Source organism: Trachemys scripta, chromosome 11 (assembly GCF_013100865.1).
Source record: "Trachemys scripta elegans isolate TJP31775 chromosome 11, CAS_Tse_1.0, whole genome shotgun sequence".
In the NCBI taxonomy this organism is placed as follows: Eukaryota; Metazoa; Chordata; order Testudines; family Emydidae; genus Trachemys; species Trachemys scripta.
In genome coordinates, this window is record NC_048308.1 from 56,316,863 (window position 1) to 56,340,506 (window position 23,644).

General features: G+C 37.4%; 1 protein-coding gene across 3 annotated transcripts in view; it reads right to left on the reverse strand.

Moving 5' to 3' along the window:
• FAM126B (family with sequence similarity 126 member B) overlaps positions 1–23,644 on the reverse strand; it is a 95,963-nt gene that overhangs the window by 42,789 nt on the left and 29,530 nt on the right. For all 3 annotated transcript variants that reach the window (XM_034786172.1, XM_034786173.1, XM_034786174.1), the window contains 3 exons: positions 18,170–18,281; positions 7,239–7,317; positions 6,078–6,179 (listed from right to left, as the gene is read on the reverse strand). In XM_034786172.1, coding sequence (XP_034642063.1) covers positions 6,078–6,179; positions 7,239–7,289 — 153 coding nt within the window. In that variant the 5' untranslated portion in view covers positions 7,290–7,317; positions 18,170–18,281. The remainder of the gene's footprint in view (positions 1–6,077; positions 6,180–7,238; positions 7,318–18,169; positions 18,282–23,644) is intronic.

Sequence of the window (23,644 nt, forward strand, 5' to 3'; positions counted from 1 at the left end):
CCAGGTCTCCACCTTGCAGAGACCCATGGAAAGCACATACATCTTAACTTTCTTTCCTGGCGAACAGACATATCAGATGCGTCTGAGAAACGTGCTCAGCTCACAGAGCAGAAAATAACAAAAACCTACAGGCTTCATTTAAACCCCAACTAAAGTCAATGGCCAGATTCCCAATAGGATTTGGTTCAGGTCTTAGATCAGTATCTACAAGCCACTCAAAAGTTTTGAAAGTGACAGAAGCTTTCTATCCAGTGACTATCACTGTGTGCCTCAGTTTTCTAACAGATGAAGGCAACTGAGGCACAACTGATTTAATTTATTTTTTTAATATGGAGATATACCTATCTAATAGAACTGGAAGGGACCTTGAAAGGTCATTGAGTCCAATCCCCTGCCTTCACAGCAGGACCAAGGACTGTCCTGGCAGATTTTTGCCCCCAATCCCTAAATGGCCCCCTCAAGGATTGAACTCACAACGCAGGGTTCAGCAGGCCAATGCTCAAACCACTGAGCTATCCCTCCCCCCGGACATGTTACTTGACCAGTCCAAAGTCACACAGCAAGTTATTGGAAGAATCTCAGCACAGAGCCCAGATTCTCCTAACTAAAAGTCCCCTTTTCTAATCAGAAAAAACACTCTCTCTCTCTCATTATCACTTACTTGTATTTCTTCAGGACAGGGAGATACACAAGAGTCTTTACATCAAATCATATTATCACTTTTTGCAGGACATGAAAAACCCATGTCTTACCACCTTCAGAAACCTTATTTTATTTCTCTCTCATTGTAAGTGCTTAGTTTGAACATACAACAAATTGGCATGGAAGTAAACATCTGTACTGCTATGTAAATATATATTCATATACACATGCACAGATTTAAAGGCCTTTACTCAACTAAAAATCTCAGTGAGACACTAAAAATTAATTCAATACAACCTATGCCATTATTGTCTGAAGAGTAACTGCTACATTTTTTCAACAAAAAGGTGAGGTTAAACATTAGTTTCATTTTTAGCATACAGTATAGTATGGATGGTAAACGTACCATTTCTTAAACCATTAGTTGATTACATAAACTGTGACATCACATCCATGTAGAAAATCAGTCAAAACTCTTATACAACGATCTGATTCAAGCACCTTGTGTAACAAGGTTTCTGGCTGACCGCTTCCTCACACTGAATGAAAAGACTTTTTATAACTAAAGCAAGAGACTAAACAAAGGGTGGTGAAGATTGTGCAGCAAGAAAAGGTTAGTAGAAAAAAATCTTGTATTTTGAAATAAAATATAGGGATATAACAATAAATGTAAGAAATATAAGCAAGAAAGCGGAGCACCTCAAGACTCTCTTATTTAACTTGGGGTTTTCCTGGCATCACAAGCCAGTCAAGCCATCATCAGATGCCCTTGATGGAAAAACAGCCTTGTTCTACATGGTTGAATATCTGGTTATTGTATTTAGCATATTTACTATAATACTTAGCACATATAGCACATTACATGTTCAAAGTGCTGCACTGCCACCCAAATTAAAAAAAAGGTTGCGAAATCAAGCACTCAGTCAAGAAATGCACAGTTAAGGCTATACCAAACCAATAACCATCCTCTTTTCCTCATGATTTAACAAAAGTCCTTTTATACCTATATAAATGTCAGCTAACACAATAAAAAATGGAATTTCCGTATAGAGACTTAACTACAGTAAGTTACATCTCAGCAAGGTGTACAATGCAAACCAAGTTTTAAGAAAGTTTGTTCATTTTGTAGATTTCACTGAATCTTAACAGTAAGGCCAGGTCTTAAAGTTGCATATGCATGACTGCATATACTATACAAGATAAGATTACATAAGAAATTCCAGTATTTTATCATGATAGAACGAATGACCTTATTTTAAGGCATAAGCATAAAGGGGGAAAGTTAAGAGAAATCAGATAATGTCTGTAAAGCACTTTGAACACGGGAAAGCACTGAATACATGGTTTTTTTTTAATTAAAGATTGAGCTTTCAACGTTAACTCTGGATGTCCTGATTTGAGTACATGATTTTTCAACTTCAACACTGCATTAATGTTACTTTTTGCATGGAGTAGATATAGATTTCAGTTAATTTACTTGCCCTTGCCGCATACCAATGAACCAAACAAAACAAATTGTGAACTGTCAATGAACAAATTGTACTTTAAAAAATAAGGAAAATATCAAGTGCCCCACTTACACATTATTCAATTAAATTAACCACTTATGAGCACTCTTTGCTCACTTTATTTAAATACTTTATTTAAAACTGCCCTTCTCAATCTTTTCACTATATTAAGACCCATAAGGGAATTTAATACTTTTGCAAAATTAAACTAACTTTACTTGACATTAATTTCTCAGTATAACTGTTGTCCCTGGAGAGCAAGCATTTTCAGCATGATGAACTGCTGCTAATAAAACACACACCTCTGAAGGATAATATTATTGTAATGTATTTGTTAACCTACTATGGAGCCAGCAGTCTTCGAGAGATTTATTTTTAAAGCAAATTATGATGAGAGCGTATCTGAATGCTGCAAATCCACTTTATTCTCTAATAATACTGTAGATTTTAAACAATGGTGCAGCCATGATGAGGCTCAAGTTACGCTAAAAATTCATATGCTCCTCTTCATTAGGAAATACATTCCCTAATTCCTTGTACCCAGATTTTTACTACTCCTGTGGTAGAATAGAAGTCTACAAGCAAAAAAATTATCCTCTTGCCAACACAGAATCCTATAGTCCTATGAAGATCCCACCTCCTAGAACTAGGTATTAGTGCAGCACTGAACATTGTAAAAAAGCCTATTATGTTGTTATATTTCCCTTATGTAGAATAAGTTTGGAAGAAATATGCTAAGGAAAGTCTTGCTGCCTTGAAAGTCAAGATTTTAGCTGATATTTTTGGAGCAGATTCTGATCTCAGATGCATGCTATATGCACTAGCATGAATTACTAAATACCTGGGCAGAAGCCAAAGCGGTGGATTTAGGGGTTTTTTTATTTTATTTTAGGGCTGTCGATTAATCGCCGGTAACTCATGCGATTAACTAAAAAAAAAATTAATTGCAATTAAAAAAATTAATCACGATTAATCAGTTTTAATCACACTGTTAAACAGCAGAATACCAATTGAAATTAAATAATATTTTTTATCTTTTTCTACATTTTCAAATATATTGATTTCAATTACAACACAGAATACAAAGTGTACAGTATCAGAGGGGTAGCCGTGTTAGTCTGGATCTGTAAAAAGCAACAGAGGGTCCTGTGGCACCTTATAGACTAACAGACGTACTACAGCATAAGGTTTCGTGAGTGAATACCCACTTCGTCGGACACATGTCAGTGTACAGTGCTCACTTTATATTACTTTCGATTACAAATATTTGCACTGTAAAAATGACAAACAAAAGAAATAATATTTTTCAATTCACCTCATACAAGTACTGTAGTGCAATCTCTTTATCATGAAAGTGCAACTTACAAACGTAGATTTTTTTTTTAAATGTAACTTCACTCCATAACAAAACAATGTCAAACTTTAGAGCCTGCAAGTCCACTCAGTCCTACTTCTAGTTCAGCCAATCGCTAAGAGAAACAAGTTTGTTTACATTTACGGGAGATACTGCTGTCTGCTTCTCATTTACAATGTCACCTGAAAGTGAGAACAGGCGTTTGCATGGCACTTTTGTAGCCAGCATTGCAAGGTATTTACGTGCCAGATATGCTAAACATTCATATGCCTCTTCCTGCTCCAACCACCATTCCAGAGGACATGCTTCCATGCTGATGATGCTCATTTAAAAAAAAAAAAAAAAAAGAAGTGTCAATTAAATTTGTGACTGAACTCCTTGGAGGAGAATTGTATGTCTCCTGCTCCATGGCTTTACCCACATTCTGCCATATATTTTGTGTTACGGTAGTCTCAGATGATGACCAAGCATTTGTTGTTTGATTTAAGAACACTTTCACTGCAGATTTGACAAACACAAAGAAGGTTCCAATATCAGATTTCTAAAGATAGCTACAGCACTCAACCCAAGGTTTAAGAATCTGGAGTGCCTACCAAAATCTGAGAGGTACGAGGTGTGGAGCATACTTTCAGAAGTCTTAAAAGAGCAACACTCTGATGCAGAAACTACAGAACCTGAACCACCAAACAAGAAAAATCAACCTTCTGCAGGTGGCATCTGACTCAGATGATGAAAATGAACATGTGTAGGTCCACGCTGCTTTGGATCATTATTGAGCAGAACCTGTCATCAGCATGGACGCATGTCCTCTGGAATGGTGGTTGAAGCATGAAGGAACGTATGAATCTTTAGAGCATCTGGCACGTAAATATCTTGCGATGCTGGCAACAACAGTGCCATGCGAATGCCTGTTCTCACTTTCAGGTGACCCTGTAAACAAGAAGCGGGCAGCATTCTCTCCTGCAAATGTAAAAAAAACGTGTTTGTCTTAGCAATTGGCTGAACAAGAAGTAGAACTGAGTGGACTTGAAGGCTCCAAAGTTTTACATTGTTTTATTTTTGAATGCAGGATTGTTGGGGTTTTTTTGTACTTTCATGATAAAGAGACTGCACTACAGTATTTGTATTAGGTGAATTGAAAAATAGTATTTCTTTAATTTTTTTTTTTTACAGTGCAAATATTTGTGATCAAAATAAATATAAAGTGAGCACTGTACACTTTGTATTCTGTGTTGTAATTGAGATTAATATATTTGAAAATGTAGAAAACATCCAAAAATATTTAAATAAATGGTATTCTATTATTGTTTAATTGCGATTAATATTTTTAATCGCTTGACAGCCCTAATTTACTTAGATATGAGTCAATTTTCAATAATACAACAATAGAGTCAGACCCTTAAAATGGATTCTCCTTTTGAAGTTTTGGTTCTTTGTAACTTTGTAACCTATGGAGGTGCAATCAGATGCTTTTTTTCTGTATAAGGGAAAACCTTTGAAACATTCAGAGATACAGATGGCAAGACAGAGAGGGACAGCAGAGGCAATAGTACTGTTACAATTTACAACAGTTTCAAGATGAATTCCAAGCCTCCAAGTCTGAGAGGAAAAAAAGAGAGGTCAGTATACAAGCTTTTAGTCCTACCAGAAAAGCAAAGCAGCATTTTAAAATCAAGCTGCTTGTTAGGAAAGGATTACCTGAACTTCTTCAAATTCAATCCAGTAAACAGCACAGGCACTCTTGGAGACTGTATCTGAGAAGATAAGAAGCTACTTTCCTGTGTATTCCTCACATTTTCATTTAAAAGCACACAAGAGACTAAAGATGATAAAGCTTCCCTGACTCTTTGATGATTACTATATAGAAGTGTCAACATAAAGTGGCAAGTTTGTGTAATTTGTTCAGAGTTTAGATTCATCCATAAGACTTTCCAGTAGTTCTTTCTCATCCTCTCCCCAGTATTCTATGGAATGGAATTAATTCTATGTTAATTGTCCAAGTCATGAGCCACATTCATAGCTATGTTTTCACTGTATATATTTAAATTTGATTCTGCTCTCAGTTACACCCACATAAATCAAGAGTAATTCCATGGAAAGCAATGGAATCACACAAATATAACAGTAGTGTAAATGAAAGAAAAATCAGGCCTAGTCATAATTTCATACTGGAGTAGGACATTTATTCCATTCTCCACCGAATTAATAAATCACGAGTGAATAAAATAAAATTCTTCAAGCCAAATTAGTCTAAAGAATACTTTGTCTCAGCTATGCCTAACTGGCTTCCAAAAAGCAACTCAGACTGAGTTACAACCTAAAACTTGTTATGTCACAATGACCAGCCAAACCCAGCAGCAGTGTTCAATATTCTTTTGAGAGCAACTGGTTTGCCTTCTAACAGAGAGAGAGATTCAGCAACAGTCAAAAATGAGGGAGAGAAAAAGGGGTAAAACAGAGAAAGAATATTTTCCCTGCATCAATCCCAGGTTAGAACAGCAACAGACAGTTCTTAATTACTATGATTTATTTAGAAAAAGAAAAAGGAAATGCCTTCTCTGGGAGTCTCCTACCTCATTATTTGGGTCCTGAATAACCTTATAAAGAGCTGGCACCAGTGATTTTTTCCGGTGCAACGTTGATGCATAACCGGAGATTTGATTTTCAGGTAATGCCTAAAGTAAGAGATATAGACAGCAGTTACTATAATGAGTAGTTCATGTGTACGCTTTTATGTATTGATAGATATCTATGAACATGATAAATCCAGTTTTGATAACATTAAACACAACAACAACAATCCCTGAGCTTCAGTCAAGACAAATTCACAACTTACTACACTAGTAAAGGTGGAATTCTGTCCTTTCAGTACTGATTCAAGCAAGCAAGCTATCCATAAACCTTACAGTGCTGGGACCCAATCCTGCCTGGTGCTGAATGCTATGAATATTCATCAACTTGTGTGGTAGTTGAGGACATTCAGCAACTTCCAGGACTAGGTCACTATACAGCTCTTGGCCGCTCCATATTAAAATTATCCCCACAAACCCAGTCTAGTCTCTAGATCCTCTCCTCTTCTCTTTTTCCCTGTTCAACCAGGAACTTTTCGAAACCCTATATAAATTTAAACTTTTTTTTAAACCTATGATAAAGCCTCAGATGATTAAAAGTGAAAGTTTTTTTAAAATCCAATTTACTTGTTTCTATGTGCTGTTTAATTTTATATTTCTCTCAGCTCAATAAAGGAAGTTTAGATTTGGTTTACAGTCAAGACACTTTCACGTCCTTAGTCATCTGAAGCATGGAATTCATCCATTCTACAAAGGAGGGTATATTTTTTTAAAAACTATTTTCACTGGAGTTTTTTAAATTGTGGAAACACTTCTGTTAATCTTAAATTTAATAAAAAGTTGGTTACGTTTTTAAATTTTGTGAACAAGTTGACAGTTTCCCTTTAAATTCTATCAGTTTGATTTACAGAGTGTTATGTGCTTTGAAGTGAGATCTGCATAGTATGCGATACGCTCTGTACTATTATAATACATATTTGTATTCCAAATTGTGCTTTTTATATTAATACCTTTCTATAGACATCTACACGTTGTGCAGTAGAACAGATACAAAAGATTAAAAATCAAAAGAAGCTTTTACACTTTAAATGTTTAATCATTAGCATTCTTAACATTATATGCCATTAAACAACATTATAATTGTCATACACCTACTCAGCTGACCTTGAATTCTGATAGCCATTCTTCCACCACACCACGTTCGGATCCCAGCATTTTCTTACAGCTTATTCTCCTTTCTTACCTTTAGGAACAAGAAAGAGAAGCTCAAAAGGTAGAATTCACTTCTGGCAACAAAGCATAGTTCTGTATAACCCTGTTCTAAAGGGGAAGATAGTTCCAAATCTGATGGTTTTATTTTACATCAAACATTACCAGATGTTGTAGTTCTGAAAATTAGTCCCGTTTTCTAATGATTTTTTTAAACTGTTCTCTTGATCCTCCTAGACATAAAGCTATAGTACTTCAGTGGGTCAGAGAGGACTCAGGGCTCCAGGACAAATTGCACATTATCTAAGACAAACACACCATCCATCCCTGTGCTCTTACCAAATATAGTACAAAGAAAAGACAACTGGAACAACTGAAGAGCATCATGGAACAAACCCATGTGACAGGTTGTAATGACAACTCTGGATATGGCACAAAGCACATACAATTTTATAAAAAATAATATCTTGGAAGTCATGGTGGCAGTATATTTTATTTCTTAAAGCTGTTCTGGAGGAATTTTGAAGTTTCTCTTTCAAGCTACAACACTATTTTAGCAGTAAGCTGTATTTTTCAGAAAGCTAAACATACAAAACACTATTAGTTTTTTTTAAAACCACACAATTACTATTATTACTTTCCTACCATATAGCAGTTTTATTCTAGAATCTTGAGCTCAGACAAAAACAGGTCTCAGGCCAAAACCACGGAGTTTTATGGTGTCCGCTACTTGCATACTATTTTGAAATAAATACCCTAATCTTATTAGCTATCTCTATTTAAGTACAATATTTAAGTTGCAGCTGTTTTCTTAAATTAATGTAGGGTTTTGTTATGTAATGTGGATTTCTGAGGTATTTAAGCATCTAAATATTCACATTAAATGGATTCCTTTTTTCTTTTTTTAAAAGGGCCCAGAACTGAGTCGGTACATTACATGAACTTTAAACTACCCGAATACAATGTTTAACACAAGAGAGTGTGCATTAAATAAAGACATCATTTCATAAGCACCAAGATCAATCCTTCACTGGCAGAGGGCTGGACACGATGACCTAGTACATTCTTTCCCTCTCCAATTTCTATCATTACTTTCTTTTTATTATAGTCTCAGCACACAGACATTTAATCAGAGCTATGCTAAGCATATTCACTAAGCTACTATTACATTTAGAAATTATTGTGATGTGTCAGCTGCAATACTCTGACCCACAGTCTTGCATTCAGGTCCAAAACCACCATTACTAATTTGCCTTTTCACAGGAAGACAAGTGTTGTTGCTAAACAGAAATAAAACAGACAATAGGAAAATGTATATATAGTAGATACTAATAGATATGAAAATAGAATGTCACAGAACAAAATATTGTGAAACTATCCATTACTTTAATACCTTCACCACAAGAAGAGATGTCTCGCACAAGAAGAAATACAGGAAAATATGCATATGCAAATCTGGCCAGCATATAGCCCAGTGCACACCTATATTTCTGTAAGGCTATATAGCAATAGCTTGCAGTCTTCGTAAGAGAATCTGTACAGTAAAAATATACAGTAATAATATATTCAAGTTCAGATGAACTGACATCGTTTAGGAGTGCTTTTTTAATGTATTATGGAAGTTCTTGCTGGAAAAATCCCAAAGATCTCTGATGAACAGATTTCTGAATAAATCATAATCTATCGGAAACATATTGCTCATGATATCATAGCTTCAAAGAGAAATCATCATTAAAGCAAGGATGAACAACAAAAATTCATGGCTAACAAAACTTTTGCAAATCTCACTCGCTAACTTTTTTTTTTTTCACTTGCAAAGGTATAAAGGCACAGTTAGATACAGGAAGTCAAACAAAAGGTAGAGATAGTCATAACATTTTCCAAAATAGCTAGTACGTATAAACGCCTGAGAGTTCTTCGTAGTCCAGTTTAGATTTGCACAGAACAGGAGGTTAAAGGAAAAATGTTTGACTTGAGGATATTAATAAATGGGAGTAAACAACAAAAATTAATCTAATTAAATTAGATTTAAAATATACTTCGCCATGTCATTTGGAAAAGGCCCTAATAAACAATAAACTATTCTTCCAAATATTAGTGTTGAGACTTGATCTTTTTTTCCCTTCCCTTTTTATTTAAATTTTAAATACCCTATTTACATATTTATTTACAGGTATTTCAAAATATGTTTTCACCAGGAATATCTGGCACAGGCTCAGACAATTAATGTTTCTATTATTACTTAAAAAATTTAAATCAACACCAGTACAATTATGTAATCCAACCTCTCTTCCCCTATTCCACTGTTTTGCCCTTCTCCATTTAGTAAGTTGACGTTTCTATTTCTTACAAAATACAAGTCAAAATGGCTATGCCATTAGCAACAAATATCATGGGTAACATTCACACAGTTCCGAGAGTAGGATCTGCTAGCTGATTTGAACTCCCTCTGCCGCTTGGCTACCTTTAAAGAACCAAAATACTACATGACTCTCCAATATTTAACAACAGTTAACATTGTTTTTAAATTTGTAAGTGAAGGAGTCGAGGATTTAATATTAACCCTTTTCTTCCTGCCTCCTCTTTCCCCACAAGCCCCAACCACCAAATGAGTTTGCCTCAAAACGTATCATGGGATTTAACAATACAATAATACATTTGGGGTTCTGTTTATTTGCCTTCTGATTTTTCAGCATTTAGAATTCAAGTTTTCAAGCTTTGCTCTTCAACCATAAGATTGCAAACTGAGATTCTCCTGTAATGAAATGACTCCAGAAACTGGATTTTTAGGAAAAACACCAAATATTGATAGAAATTGGCCCTTTAAGGAATAATTCATTAAATCTAGTGAATATGGAAAATTTAAGTATAGGATTTTGGTGTTTATTTTACTTTTAGAAAGAACCAATTACAGTACATTGTGTCAGGATCAAGGCAGCAGGAATCTCAAAATCTCCAGTTTGAATTCAATATAGGTTGGTAGCGATCCAAAGTAATTACTGTCTCAAAATAGTTTAGTAGTATAAGTGAAATGAATGGGTGTTTTGAAACCAGCCGCTAGGAAATGTCTATATCACAGAAACCACCACCATAAGTTGGACCCTTGTTGACAGTCTCAATAGATAGGTCAAGGATTGCATTGACATGGAGACCCAACTACCCTTATGTTTAGAGCAGTCAATCCACACAAACGTTGAGTTACATTGACTAAAAGACTGAACTAACTCCTGGCTAAGCTGTACTAGATGTATGAAAATAAATAAATAAAACAAAACAAAATTCCATCAGTTTCCAGTGCTGTCAACAGACACTTTTTAGAAGCTTTTTTAAAAAATGATATTGATATTTTAATGGAGCACAATGGGATGATGTAGGGACTTTGATCAATTTTGTTAGTAAAATACTCACAAAACGTGCACAAGATGCTAGCAGGGATTTTTACAAATTGGAACCGTCCCTAAACAGAGCTTCCAACAGATGCATTAAACCAAATTAACATGCTACCATAGAAATTTCAATCTGAAAACCAACCTGATGAGCAATTCAATTATTTTTTATTATACAGCTCTCTGTTAAAAAATACTCTACAGGCATCAGGGCTGTTCAATACAGCTACTACAAATATTATTATTGATATTTAGCATGGCTACCGTGTCTTTTATCTGACAATCTCAGTGTATTTTACTATTAACTAATTCAGACTCAACATCCCTGCAAGGCAGCCAAGATTTATATAGGAAGGCAGGGAAATGCTCTGATAATCTGGGCAGATAAATTACTACACCTACACAGAAAACCAGCTACGTGGGAGATAAAAAGAGATGGTTGTTTATCAGTTCATAGCAATGCAATGAAAGAGTTTAGGGCAGGAAATTATGAAGAATCTCTTTTCTAACTAAAATTATTGAGAAAATGTAGACAGGGAGAATGCTGAATTTATTCAGGTCACCCTTTTTAAAATACTGACACTCTTATAAAAAAAAAAAAAAAAGCCAAGGGGGCTTTGAAGTGTGGCTTGCTCCCTATTGATGCGTTTATAAATTCAAGAGGCTCATGAGCAATAACTTTTTTTTTTTTTTTAAGCTTTTATTAGATTTCACTTTTTCCCCTTGGCGGCCCAACTTCCTGGCTGCACCTCCACAGCGTAGTGGCTAGAACGTGCTCGCCAGGCAGAGTACGAGACTGAAAGTGCTGAAAAAGAGCAGCAACAGCTGGAGCAAATTTGCCACTTGCTGTCCAAGAGAAGAATCCAGACCCTGGCACAGCCAGTGAGCCACCCATGGTAGGAGAGATGCAGGGTACCTTTGTGGAAAAGGAAAAGTGCTGGGGGCTGCTGCAGGAGCTAATGGTCACCCTATTTGTATTTGGGAAAGGAAGGAAGAGAGAGGCGATGCATGAATAAAGCACGGAGATCAGAAGGGGAAGACACTGATCAAAAGAGTGGAATTCAAAGGGAGAGATCTGCTACTGCTTTCTTCCTTTTCCATCTCCTTTCAGCTCGCCCTCTATATTCACCTGCTCAGTCAGTCACTCCTTTACATGCTGCCGGCTAAACAGTTTTCCTTTCCTGGTCTTATTGAGCTCCTGCTCAGTGGCTTCCCCCATTGGCCCTAATGCCTTTTAGAAGCTGTAGAATCACATGCTTTTAGAGCAGGGATCAGCAACCTTTGGCACACACCCCGCCCGGGTAAGCACCCTGGCGGGCCAGGCCGGTTTGTTTACCTGCCGCGTCAGCAGGTTTGGCCGATCGCAGCTCCCACTGGCCGTGGTTCGCTGCTCAAGGCCAATGGGGGGGACGGGAAGCAGCGGCCAGTACATCCCTCGGCCCATGCCGCTTCCCACAGCCCCCATTGGCCTGGGACGGTGAACCGCGGCCAGTGGGAGCCGCAATCGGCCGAACCTGCGGACGCGGCAGGTAAACAAACCGGCCCGGCCCGCCAGGGGGCTTACCCTGGCAGTCCCATGCCAAAGTTTGCTGATCGCTGTTTTAGAGCCAGATGTCCTAGGTTCAATTGCTACAAGTGACCCAGATAAGATTGTTATTATATTAGTCACCCCTGACAGATGATTTCTGTTATCAGTAGCAAAGCACAGAAAACAAAGTGCAAATCTGTTTGAAGACAGCAGGACAAAGGCCTCAAAATAAATGTTACTACATGTGATAAAACTCCTTCCGCTCCAACCTCCCCCACAAAGACTCTTCACACATCTTTGAGAACCCAGGAGAAAATATAAAAAATACAGTATAGCCTTTAGGAATACCAAGTGAGAAAATCATCTATATAGGCGAGACAGCTTTTAGATTTAACAAAAGAGCAAGTAGAAGAAATTAATCATTGCAAAGGAAGAATTCTTCCCTCAGAGTACACAGTTCCCCTCCAAAAAACCACAATTGATAAATTATCCTTTTAACCATTCCTCTCTGCTAAATGAAGGATTTCCTCAATTTCTTTATCACAAAAAGCATAGCTGATCTACAGTGTAGGAAGACAAACTTTTTAATACTCATGGTTTGTAATAGTGGGATAGACAAGAAAAGGGGAGGAAGTTTTAGATCATTGTTAGGAGAATAAGGGAAGGGACAAGCATTGCATTAATATTAACGCAAACTGGAAAAAAGCTTCATAAAATGTACATTAGGTCAAGTATAATCTAGTGTTGTAATAATGGAGGAAGGGAACTTCTTTCTGTGTACAAAGAATATAGAACAAATTGATTATGGTTACTGTGACGTTGTGCAGTCTATATGGTTTTATAAAAACTTGATAATAAGTCAATATAATGTAACTGGGATAGTTTTAAAGAAAATATGGTAATAAGTGAATGTAACGTAACTGGGATATGCTTCATGCAAAAGGTATCATTACAAAGCTTATAACCTACTGCGTATGATCATCTGATTTGTATAAATGTACCACTCTTGTATCTAAAACTAGAAATATAAAATGTAACTCTGAGGGCCTATTGTAATTATGTAAAGTGTGGGCCATTAATGATGGTTTGGAATCTTGATGACTCCCATTGTCTGCAGATGGCTGTTTACCTGTGAGTCTCCCTGTATATGTGTGTGCTGGCAAGCCAGTAATGAAGTCTTGCAGTGACATGTGATCATGTCACCTGAACTCGAATCCATCTTTAACCTGGTGCTTTTCCAGTGAGGGGGGGTGGGGAAACCCAGAGGGACAAAGGGTTCCCGCCTTATGCAAAATATATAAAGGGGTGGAGGAGAAGAGAGGGAGAGGAGCCATCATGAAGAATCCCCTAGCAACCACCTGAGCTGCAACAAGAGCTGTACCAGGGGAAAGAATTGTGCCCAGGCCTGGAAGGTGTCCAGTCTGAGAAAAAAAACTTACTGAAGCATCTCTGAGGGTGAGATTATCTGTATTCAGTTTGATTAGGCATAGATTTGCGCATTTTATTTTATTTTGCTTGGTGACTTACTTTGTTCTGTCTGTTACTACTTTGAACCACTTAAATCCTACTGTCTGTATTTAATAAAATCACTTTTTATTTAGTAATTTACTCAGAGTATGTATAATAATACCTGGAGGAGCAAACAACTGTGCATATCTCTCTATCAGTGTTATAGAGGGCGAACAATTTATGAGTTTGCCCTGCATAAGCTTTATGCAGGGTAAAATGGATTTATCTGGGTTTAGACCCCATTGGGAGTTGGGCATCTGAGTGCTAATGACAAGCACACTACCGTGAGCTGTTTTCAGGTAAACCTGCAGCTTTGGGACAAGTGATTTGGACCCTGGATCTGTGTTAGAGCCAGACGGGAGTGGCTGGCTCAGCAAGACAGGGTGCTGGAGTCCTGAGCTGTCAGGGAAAACAGAAGCAGGGGTAGACTTTGCACATCGGGTAGCACCTCCCAAGGGGGTTTCTGTGATCCAACCCGTCACAGTTACATTCATTTATTAATACGATTGTCTGAAATTGCATTTATGCTGAAAATTACTCCTGGTTGGAGCTAGTGAGATTATATTTTAAAATGTGAATACTGTTCCTCAACACATAGGTTAATTGTTATAGAGCTGAGTACAGACTGTTTTAACGTGATTACTTCTGGCCAGAGGCATTACTAACACACACGAAGACTTTAATAAGGTTTGTGCCTTGTCACATGTATTAAATAGCCTTCTTTTCTTTTTCAACTCTTTTGTTTATAGTTCACAGTAAAGAGATTGTGTTAAATCTCTTTTCCCAAAGTTTAAGAAGGCTTAAAAATAAGTGTAAGGAGATTGGAGCCATTACGTATTTGGAGAGATTTAACACAGACCTCTCATATCCACAGGAAACTCACTTCTCTCTTAACAAACAGTGAAAGGAACTTGGTATCATTCAAATAGTTTCCCTATTACAATACTTTTTCTTTCCCAAATCAGGATATTCCTGCCCTGGCCAGGGAGTAAAGGAACATGTTGTACAGTTCTGTAGCCAGCCTGCCAGACAACGTAGCAGTGACACTTGTGAGCAGTGGCGCTGGAAAGAGTGCAGAAGTGTGGGGTGAGGGCCAAATTTGAGACAGTGGCATTGTGACCTAGCACATGGGTTTGCCTTTGGCTTCCATTTCTATAGAAAAACCAGAGGGGTGGCCTTCCCCTCCAAATAGGGACACTTACAAGTCAGCCCTACGTATTCTATTCAGTAACATCCCAGACAGTGTTCAGAATTACATGCATTTGTCCAGAGCTCAGACTTCAGACCCTATGTGAAGCTGCAGAGCCACTATACTGACTCACCACAGAAACCAGATCAGATGGAGTTTTAACTCCATTTCAGGGATATAAAGGTCTGAGGGTCACAGAGAAAGGAATAGAAAGAAAGACAGGAAGACACTCTGGCTATGGTTTGAAGGTTGTTCTAGGATAGGGGTCAGCAACCTTCAACACGCAGCCCATCAGGGTAATCCGCTGGCAAGCCGCGAGACATTTTATTTATGTGGACCAGCCGCAGGCACGGTCCCCCGCAGCTCCCAGTGGCCACGATTCGCTGTTCCCGCCCAACGGGAGCTGCGGTAAGCAGTGCGGGAGAGCTGCGGGGGTCCATGCCTGCGGATGGTCAACATAAACAAAATGTCTCACAGCCTGCCAGTGGATTACCCTGATTGGCTGCATGCCGAAGGTTGCCGACCCTAGCTCTATGATATAAAACAAAATCTCATTCTTCTCCTCCTCCTGTTTTGCTATTAGCTGGGTGGATAGAGGGAAAGGCACAGAAATGGCCTAGCAACTACATCCATTAACACTACCATCCAGAGTTAAAAAGTAAGTTCCTGGTCCCCTGGGAATGGTGAAGAATAACGTCCCAGATCCTGAGCTGCCATGTGAAAGAAACCCTTGCTGATACTGTTTCCATAGGAAAACTGAGTCAATAATACCACAAGACAAACAGCTGACCCTCCTCTTCCCCTCTCAAGCACTCCCCATCCACACCAGACCAACCCTTCCCAGAGCCCTTGAGGGAGCTCTTCTAACTTCCCTCCCCCTCACCCCCCACCACCTCTACCGCCAGCCTGACCCTCTCAGAGCCCTCGAGGGAGCCCCCTGCCTTCTCCAGCCCAGCCCTCCCGGAGTCCTTGCCTCCCCCATCCCACCAGCCTGACCCTTCCAGAGCGCCTTCCTCCCCCACTCTTTACCTTACCCTCCCTGCTAGTGAGCCTCTCACCCTCGCATGCTGGGTTTGTCCCACTTCCTGGATCTGGCTGCTCCCCTGGCACCAAGAGGAGCCACTGCTGTGATTTTGGCAGGGGGGCCGGCACACAGCACAATGCAGAGTGGGGCCTGGTTGTCACATTGCATGTGGCGTGACAAAGAAAAGGACCTGGGTGCTGGCCAGGTCACAGCACACCTTCTCCCAGACAGGAACGTGTTCAATTAAAAAAAAAAAAAGCGGGGGAGGAGGGGATGACACTGTTTCTGACACCTATACTTGTGTGCTCTGAACACTGTCCCATCCCAGTCTCTGCAGCCAGAAGGAAGGCAATTAAGAGTGTGCTGGAATGGGATCAGAACAATTAGGCAGAGTAGTATGGAAGATTTTGGGGGCTACATGAGGCATCTGGAGGGAAAAAGTGTATTCTAAGATGGTGAAAATGGTGAAGGGAAGCAAGCAAAACAGATGAAAACAAAGTCTGTGTTACATTAAGTGCCTTTCCTTGTGGAAATTGTATATAACCTAGATAAAGATGAGTCAATATTCCACCAGGGCTCCTTGAAGTTGTGTCATTTCCCCCAACCTCTATATTGCTGCAGGAGACTTTACTTGTGCGACAGAGTAGGCTTATTTCTTAAATCTTGCTGTGGAAAAAGGGGTAAACATTTGTTCATGGAACAATGGATGCTTCAGAAGTGCAGACAGATAAGATGTCCAAATAAAACTACAGGCACTGAGAGTGGCTGCATCAGTATTATGCCTTTGACAGGACCTTAAAACCTGGAGCTGAAAAAAAGTCTTGCCTTAAGGAAATGAGAAACAGAAAGTACTTTATGAGGGATCTGTACTTTAAAGGGTATTTTGGTCACTGGCAAGTGTTCCCAAAGAGAGAAAAGATGAAACAACGCAAAATATCTAGAAGTTGTGGGGGGCAGGGATTTAACCTGACTTTTGCCAAAACCTATAGCATTCACCAATTTTGAAATTCTCACAGATGTCATCTACCTCCTTTGAACTACAAGCTCTTTGTTCTGAAACATTTAGCCCTTCTGCAAGGAACAAAACCATAAATAGAAAATTTCAGGAAAAGGAAAATTTAAAAAAAAGAGAGAGAAAAGGAATAGAATATATTCATGTTTGGTTTTAACCCTGCAAACCCTTATGCACGTGCTTAACTTTACACATAAGTAGTCTCACTGATGTCAGTGAGACTACTCACACGCATAATGTTAATCACATGCACAAGTATTTGCAAGATCCAGGTCTCTCTCACACAGTAATAGGAGAGTATTATAAACCAAAAAAATTGAGAAATTGGAAAGAAAAAACTGAAAGTAGGTGCAGGGTTCAAAATATTAAATTAAATTTTTTTATTTGTTTTTAACAAATATTTAAATATTTTCTAAAAAATGTGCTCTAGTTCAATAGGCTTGATATAATAATTACTGTATAATTCTATGGCCAAAATTATACAGGAGGGCAGACTAGATCATTACAATGGTCTCCTCTGGTCTCTCTCTCTCTCTCACACACACACACACACACACACTCACTCTATGAATCTATAACCTCCCTTCTATTTTGATTTTTGTTGGAAATTTTTTTATTTTTGTTGGAAAATTTTTGATTTAACAGAAGAACTGAGAGTTTGATAAATGGAAGATATTAAAGTAGAAATAAATATCCCAACATTGATTTTTTTTTTAGAACATCAAGGCATATTTCTTTGGCACTTTGCTTGTTTGAATTGGACTACTCATGACAGTAAGCACTGCACTGGCCACTAAGTAGTTATATGATCACGCTCTGTGAATATTCGCTCTTCATGGCAAGGATCTGTCTTAAGTGTTTTTTAAGCATGCAGTATTTGTTGGGTACTTAAACAGTGGTAGTAATAGTAACAACAGTAGATTTACTTGAATTTAAGAAGTACCTGTTCTAGTAGCTCGTTTCAGTAGCACTGCTTTTTGCATTAAATACTATCAATAATAGAAGATAACTAAATAAAGCAAGCTCTGGAAACAAAAATATCAAACAATGTCATTCGCAAGTAGATTTCGGAAGCCAGTGATTAGCCGTCATAATTTGCATGACACCTGAATACGGTTATTTAAAGACACCACAGGAAACACCAGAGGAGAAGTTACTAAAAAGTCATGATTCTGTTTGTCATGATTGGTATAAAAATTTGCTATAGCATGTGCCATGCTATAGCATGTGCTCTTTACCTCTGTTTTAAGAAGTCAGTTCTCTAAAGAAGGAGGAGGAGGAGGAGGAGGAATAATGCAGCAGTTTTCCAGTCTGGAATGCATCTGTCAAGCTTTAAAATATTCCTCAGTTCTGTGAAAGATGAAAATAGAAAATCTGAGATAATCAAAACAAAGACACAAGATGGGCTTTGGAAAACTAGACACTATACTTATTTTACTTAATACATTTTTCTGCATCATAGACAAACTGCAGAAATTACCAGCTAAAAAGCATTACCCGATCTACTAAAACTCCATTCCACCCCCCAAAAAAAAAAAAAAATCTGTAACAAACACAACACACCAAACAGTGTTTTACCCTAAAAAGGAAGAGAAAGAGATTATGTGAAATTTACTAGGGACTTTGTAACAGAATTTATACGGAAGGTGTTCAGATGCTGTAGTGACTGGCAGCAGTATAAAACACAAAGATAGAAAGAACACTAAAAATGAGATTTGATAACCAACAGTACATATAAAAGATACCCATAAGACACACTTATTAAAAGGAAATTAGTATTTTTACAAGATTAAGCACAATCAATACCCTGAATCTTCAGAATATAAAAATCAGAAGATCCAAACCATAAAAGCAGCATGTCTTAAAAAGTGTTCCTTCTTCCCATCACAAGCATTTTGTTCTGATATCTATTTACTACAAGGTTAAAAGTTTCAAAATCACTTCAGGGAAACTGCCACCACCGAGAAAAGTCAGTATACTTGCCAACATAATGTAGGAGCCATTAGCTAGGGACTTATGTTGCTAATAAAGATTTTGTACACCTCAGATCACTTCAGGATCACTGAACTTCGAAGACTGCACCTTCTTATTGTCAGTATATTTTAATGACTTCAGTATAGTTTAAGAGTACCTTGGATTATCTTACTGTATTACTGAGCACTTTCAGTTGTACATTCAACGCAACAGGGCTCTTTCACTCACGCTAAAGTGTGCACACACATGAGCCAAGCCTAGGTGGATTAGTGAGAATAAGATGCTGAAATCCTATGATGTGTTTACAAAGTGTATGTAACTGTTCCATTCTATACTGTTTAAGTTACTACTGTACCTTCTCCAATACAAACGGTTAGTAAAAAGTCCCTTTCTCTCAATATTAGTAAAACATATATTAAGCGGAACAGCAGATCACATTAGGTTAAATTTCAACTGTTAGCCTTTACAACAAATAAAAATAGGGTGAACTTAAAGGGACAGTATGAATTTTCTGTAATCAGACATTTTCATGCAATTTCTTACAGGAATCTCTACGTGATATCTGATTATTTTTATAGTATTATAGTATCGATACTATAGTGTTAAGATAGTAGTAAATAGCTAATGAATAACAACTTTACATGAACTTGTGCTTGTCTTCAGTATAACTTGCCATTTATATTAATCCTTATTCAGTGCTGGTCTTTAATCTTGCTTTTCTTATTTTGTCTGTGATGCCTTTATAGTTGAAAGTCATTAAAAACCTTCTTTTAGGAATAATCAGTAGTTTTAATTTTTCTTATACGGGCACTACTCAACCTCATTACATCTGTGTTGGGTGGTGGGAAGTAGTGATCACCCAGGGAACAATTAGGGTCCTGACGTGTGCCTCCCTCTTCTCTTATCTCCGCAGTAGTCAATAGGCGGACCGCAGGCCAAATACAGACCACCAGACGCTTTTGAACGGACCCAAACAATCTTTTTTATTTAATTATTTAAATCATTATTTTCTCTGGAGTCTGCTCCTTGACTATACCTTAACCACAAAATTTGGACACTGACCAAAAAAAAATTGACTAACCCTGTTTTAGAATGTGTTAAAACATTCTTTGATCCTGAACTTGAAATATGACCTACGTGAGGGGACTTATGTCCATGCAGAGCCCACTAAAAATCAGTGGGATTTTGTATAGGCATATGGGTCTTCCTGCATGGCGCTAATTGCAGGATCACAACCAAATCAGTTCAGATTGGGGGGAGAGATAGCTCAGTGGTTTGAGCATTGGCCTGCTAAATCCAGCGTTGTGAGTTCAATCCTTGAGGGGGCCATTTAGGGATCTGGGGCAAAAATCTGTCAGAGACCGTACTTGGTACTGCTGTGAAGGCAGGGGACTGGACTTTATGACCTTTCAAGGTCCCTTCCAGTTCTATGAGATAGGTATATCTCCATAGAATAATAAGTATTTCTCATCATTTATCTGTACTACACAGCAACCAGTGACATTTAAGTAAAATATCTGCAAATTTTCTGGAATTATTAATCATCTTAGAATGAGTACTTTTAAAGTAATTAAATCACTATAATTTCATTATATAACCTCACAAAAGACTCACAGAAAACAAAACAAAAACCAGCACAAGGATTCCTCCACTTACAGAAAAGCAACAAATCACTGTCTTTGAAACAAGATTGATACAGTATTTGCTTCTATCAGGTCCTAGACAATGACTCCTCTTTCCATCCTATCTTCAAATGATTACTGTAGATTGGAAGATTTTGAACAAGTGGTCACAGTATAAAAACACCACACACCAGGTGAGTCCAAAAAGGTAAGGCCAGTTCTGCAGTAAGTGCAAATGTGGCTATTTCTTTGGAGAAACCTAGCATAAAGGATGTAGAAATATGCTTTATAAAACAGTCTCCAACAATCATTGGTCTATATGAAGCAATGTCAGGGTTCCAGTAGGAAAACAAAATATATATTTTATAACGCTGGGCTAAGCACTGAATGTTGCTGTATATTTTAAACAACAAAGGCTCTTTGCCCTCTAGCTCTGAAATTCAGAACAAATCTGCAGTAAGAAAGAAAGCTGACTTCTGTTGAAACACGGAGACTTAGAAGGCTATCAGCAGAAACATACATCAGACCCATTGTTACTACTGTTAGATGTATAGTGGAGGTGCAGTGAATGGGAATGGGAGGGCAGCACTACAGATTTAGTGATAAAAATTAATGAGTGTGAAGAACCAGTGACTCTTTCCAAGTCAGAGTTTCCCCTTACATATGAACAAACCTGCTGTACTAAGAAAATATCCCAATAGTTGAAAGATAGCAATTCAAAAGCTTCAGTCAAATTTTAGAAAAGTCCTAATGTTCTTAATGCAAAAGGACAGAAACGGAGGGCATTCCAATGGCACAATCATTAACTTACTTCAGAAATTTTCTGCCCAACCAGCAGTCAGGAGTTAAGTTACACAGCAAAAGAATAGTCAATAGAACACTGTAGCTATAACTTTGTAACAAAGAGCATACTGCAACTGCCCAAAGTGTGTACACAATCTTTGGCCCCCACACACCCAGCAGAAACAACATCACCCACAGCATAAAGATTGTGTCCATTGTTTATTAAGTACCTCCTCTTGGCAGCTTATGAAATACTCCACTGAGTACTTCAACACTAGCAGTTTTCCCAAAAACTGGTCAATTTACGAAACTTTAAAAAGCGTAAGTCAGATTTAAATGTTACACGAGTTGCTCCCTGCAAAATGGCTATATTACAAGGAGCAACAAACAAATACAATCTTGCTCTGCATGTTTTTAAAAACATTAATCCTAATGTACAATACATACACTTTTGGCATGTAACAGATTGTGTTTTCCAGTTTTAGGTTAAAACTGATGAAATCTAAAAGCAAAAACTAAAACACGGTGGGGTTGTTTGTCTGTTTTTGTAAAACATTACACCAAAAACACAAAACTTTTAAATAGAAGTCTAAAGGTTCCTCGTGCTCATTCATTTCTGGAGGCAGGAGTTTGCAGTGGGTCCTGGTTTTATTTTTCTCCAGAGAGGGAGTGGTGTGGGAACCAACAAGTTTTACTACTAAAAATGAGCAATAATTTCTCTAAAATTAAAATATCAAAAGTCAGAAAATAAACTAATTACGAAAAACAATAAAAAAAACAACTGATTTCTATGTTCTCATTTAAACTACTGGCTCAGGTCTTCACTTAATCTTACCCCAAAGATGTTAGCTTTGGATAAAAATCCACATTTACGTTTCAGACATTGGATCTAAAGGTAGGTTAAAGAGCGAAAAAGAGAAAAAATTAAAAGATTTATAGAATATTTTTATAGAAGAGCGTTTTTTTATTTTAGTCTTTTCTATTATATGATTTACCTACCGGTCTACTCAACAAAACTTCCACATGCTGACATACTTGTTTGATTACATCAGTACAGCTGACTGTTTTGACACTTCCAGGACATGCTTAAGAGGGTGTATGTTATCAGGCCAACAATGGGTACATGTGTCCAAATACAAGCACTATCTAGGATGAAGACTGACAAAATAGCCTGTTTGTATGCTCACCTGGCATCCCACCTATAGAATAAAAATGTAAATACAAACTATTTTCCCAAAGCAATCATGTCTTGCATTTTATGAACATTTTTTAAAATGTCAAGACTATCAGTTATCATCATTAAAAGGTTCATGGATTACTTTCTACAGATTACAAAGTGGTATTAATTAGACATGGTCACAATTTTATATTACTTTATACACACATTCTCTCTCTGGTCCTCATTTAGTCGTTTTTATGTAACCATGTTGTGGACTGTTAGATAGCTGATGTATCTTACCCCAGATGGCTACGTTCAACAGTGGGTGAAGAAGTGTTCCAGGTTTTTATTTTATTAGCTATCATACACATATACACAGAATTTGCAAAGTGCTTTGGATCTACCAGAATTAAAACAAACAGATACCTAAATGTAAAAGGATAGAATACTATTTCTCCAGTTCATATCCTAGACCAGAACATAAGATAACTGGAGTAAAAAATTAACTAAGATTCCCAGGTAAAAACAATCTTTTTAGTTGCATCCAAACTTAAACTTTGCTAAAAGAAAATATATAGGTTTTATTACATCATAAGGAAGAACAAATCCATGCACTATACATTGCAAAATACATACTATTTCATCTAATACTGGATATTTATAAATTAAAGAATAACCATTGAGAAAATTTTATTCTTAATTCCAGAAAACGTTGCTATTCTTAATTCCAACAGCATGCCACTTGCACTTTGAGAGACCAAAAAGTGGTAAACAACTATTTTAAAAAGGATTCACATAGTGAGGAGAAGTCATTATTACCTGTCAGCCTCAGCTGTCTGGGCAAGAGGAGGATTGATACATTTTCCAGTTTAGCATAAACTGAATATATAGTACATGGACAAAGCTTTTAAAAAAAAGTCTTCACCAAACATACCTGTACAGAAAGGCCCCATTAAGATGGCAGTCTAATGTAACTTCTGCTACAGCCCTGGTTAGCAACAATTGAGCACATCTTTTTAAATGTATTTTGAATTTTTTACATCCTAAACATATCCATTGTTCTTTGAAAACTGTGTAACAAAAAAAAAAATTGGGGTCTTTTATTTAAAATCTCCCCACATATTTGAATCTACCTCCGTAAATCTCTCTTCTATGTTACCCACTACTTCCTAGCT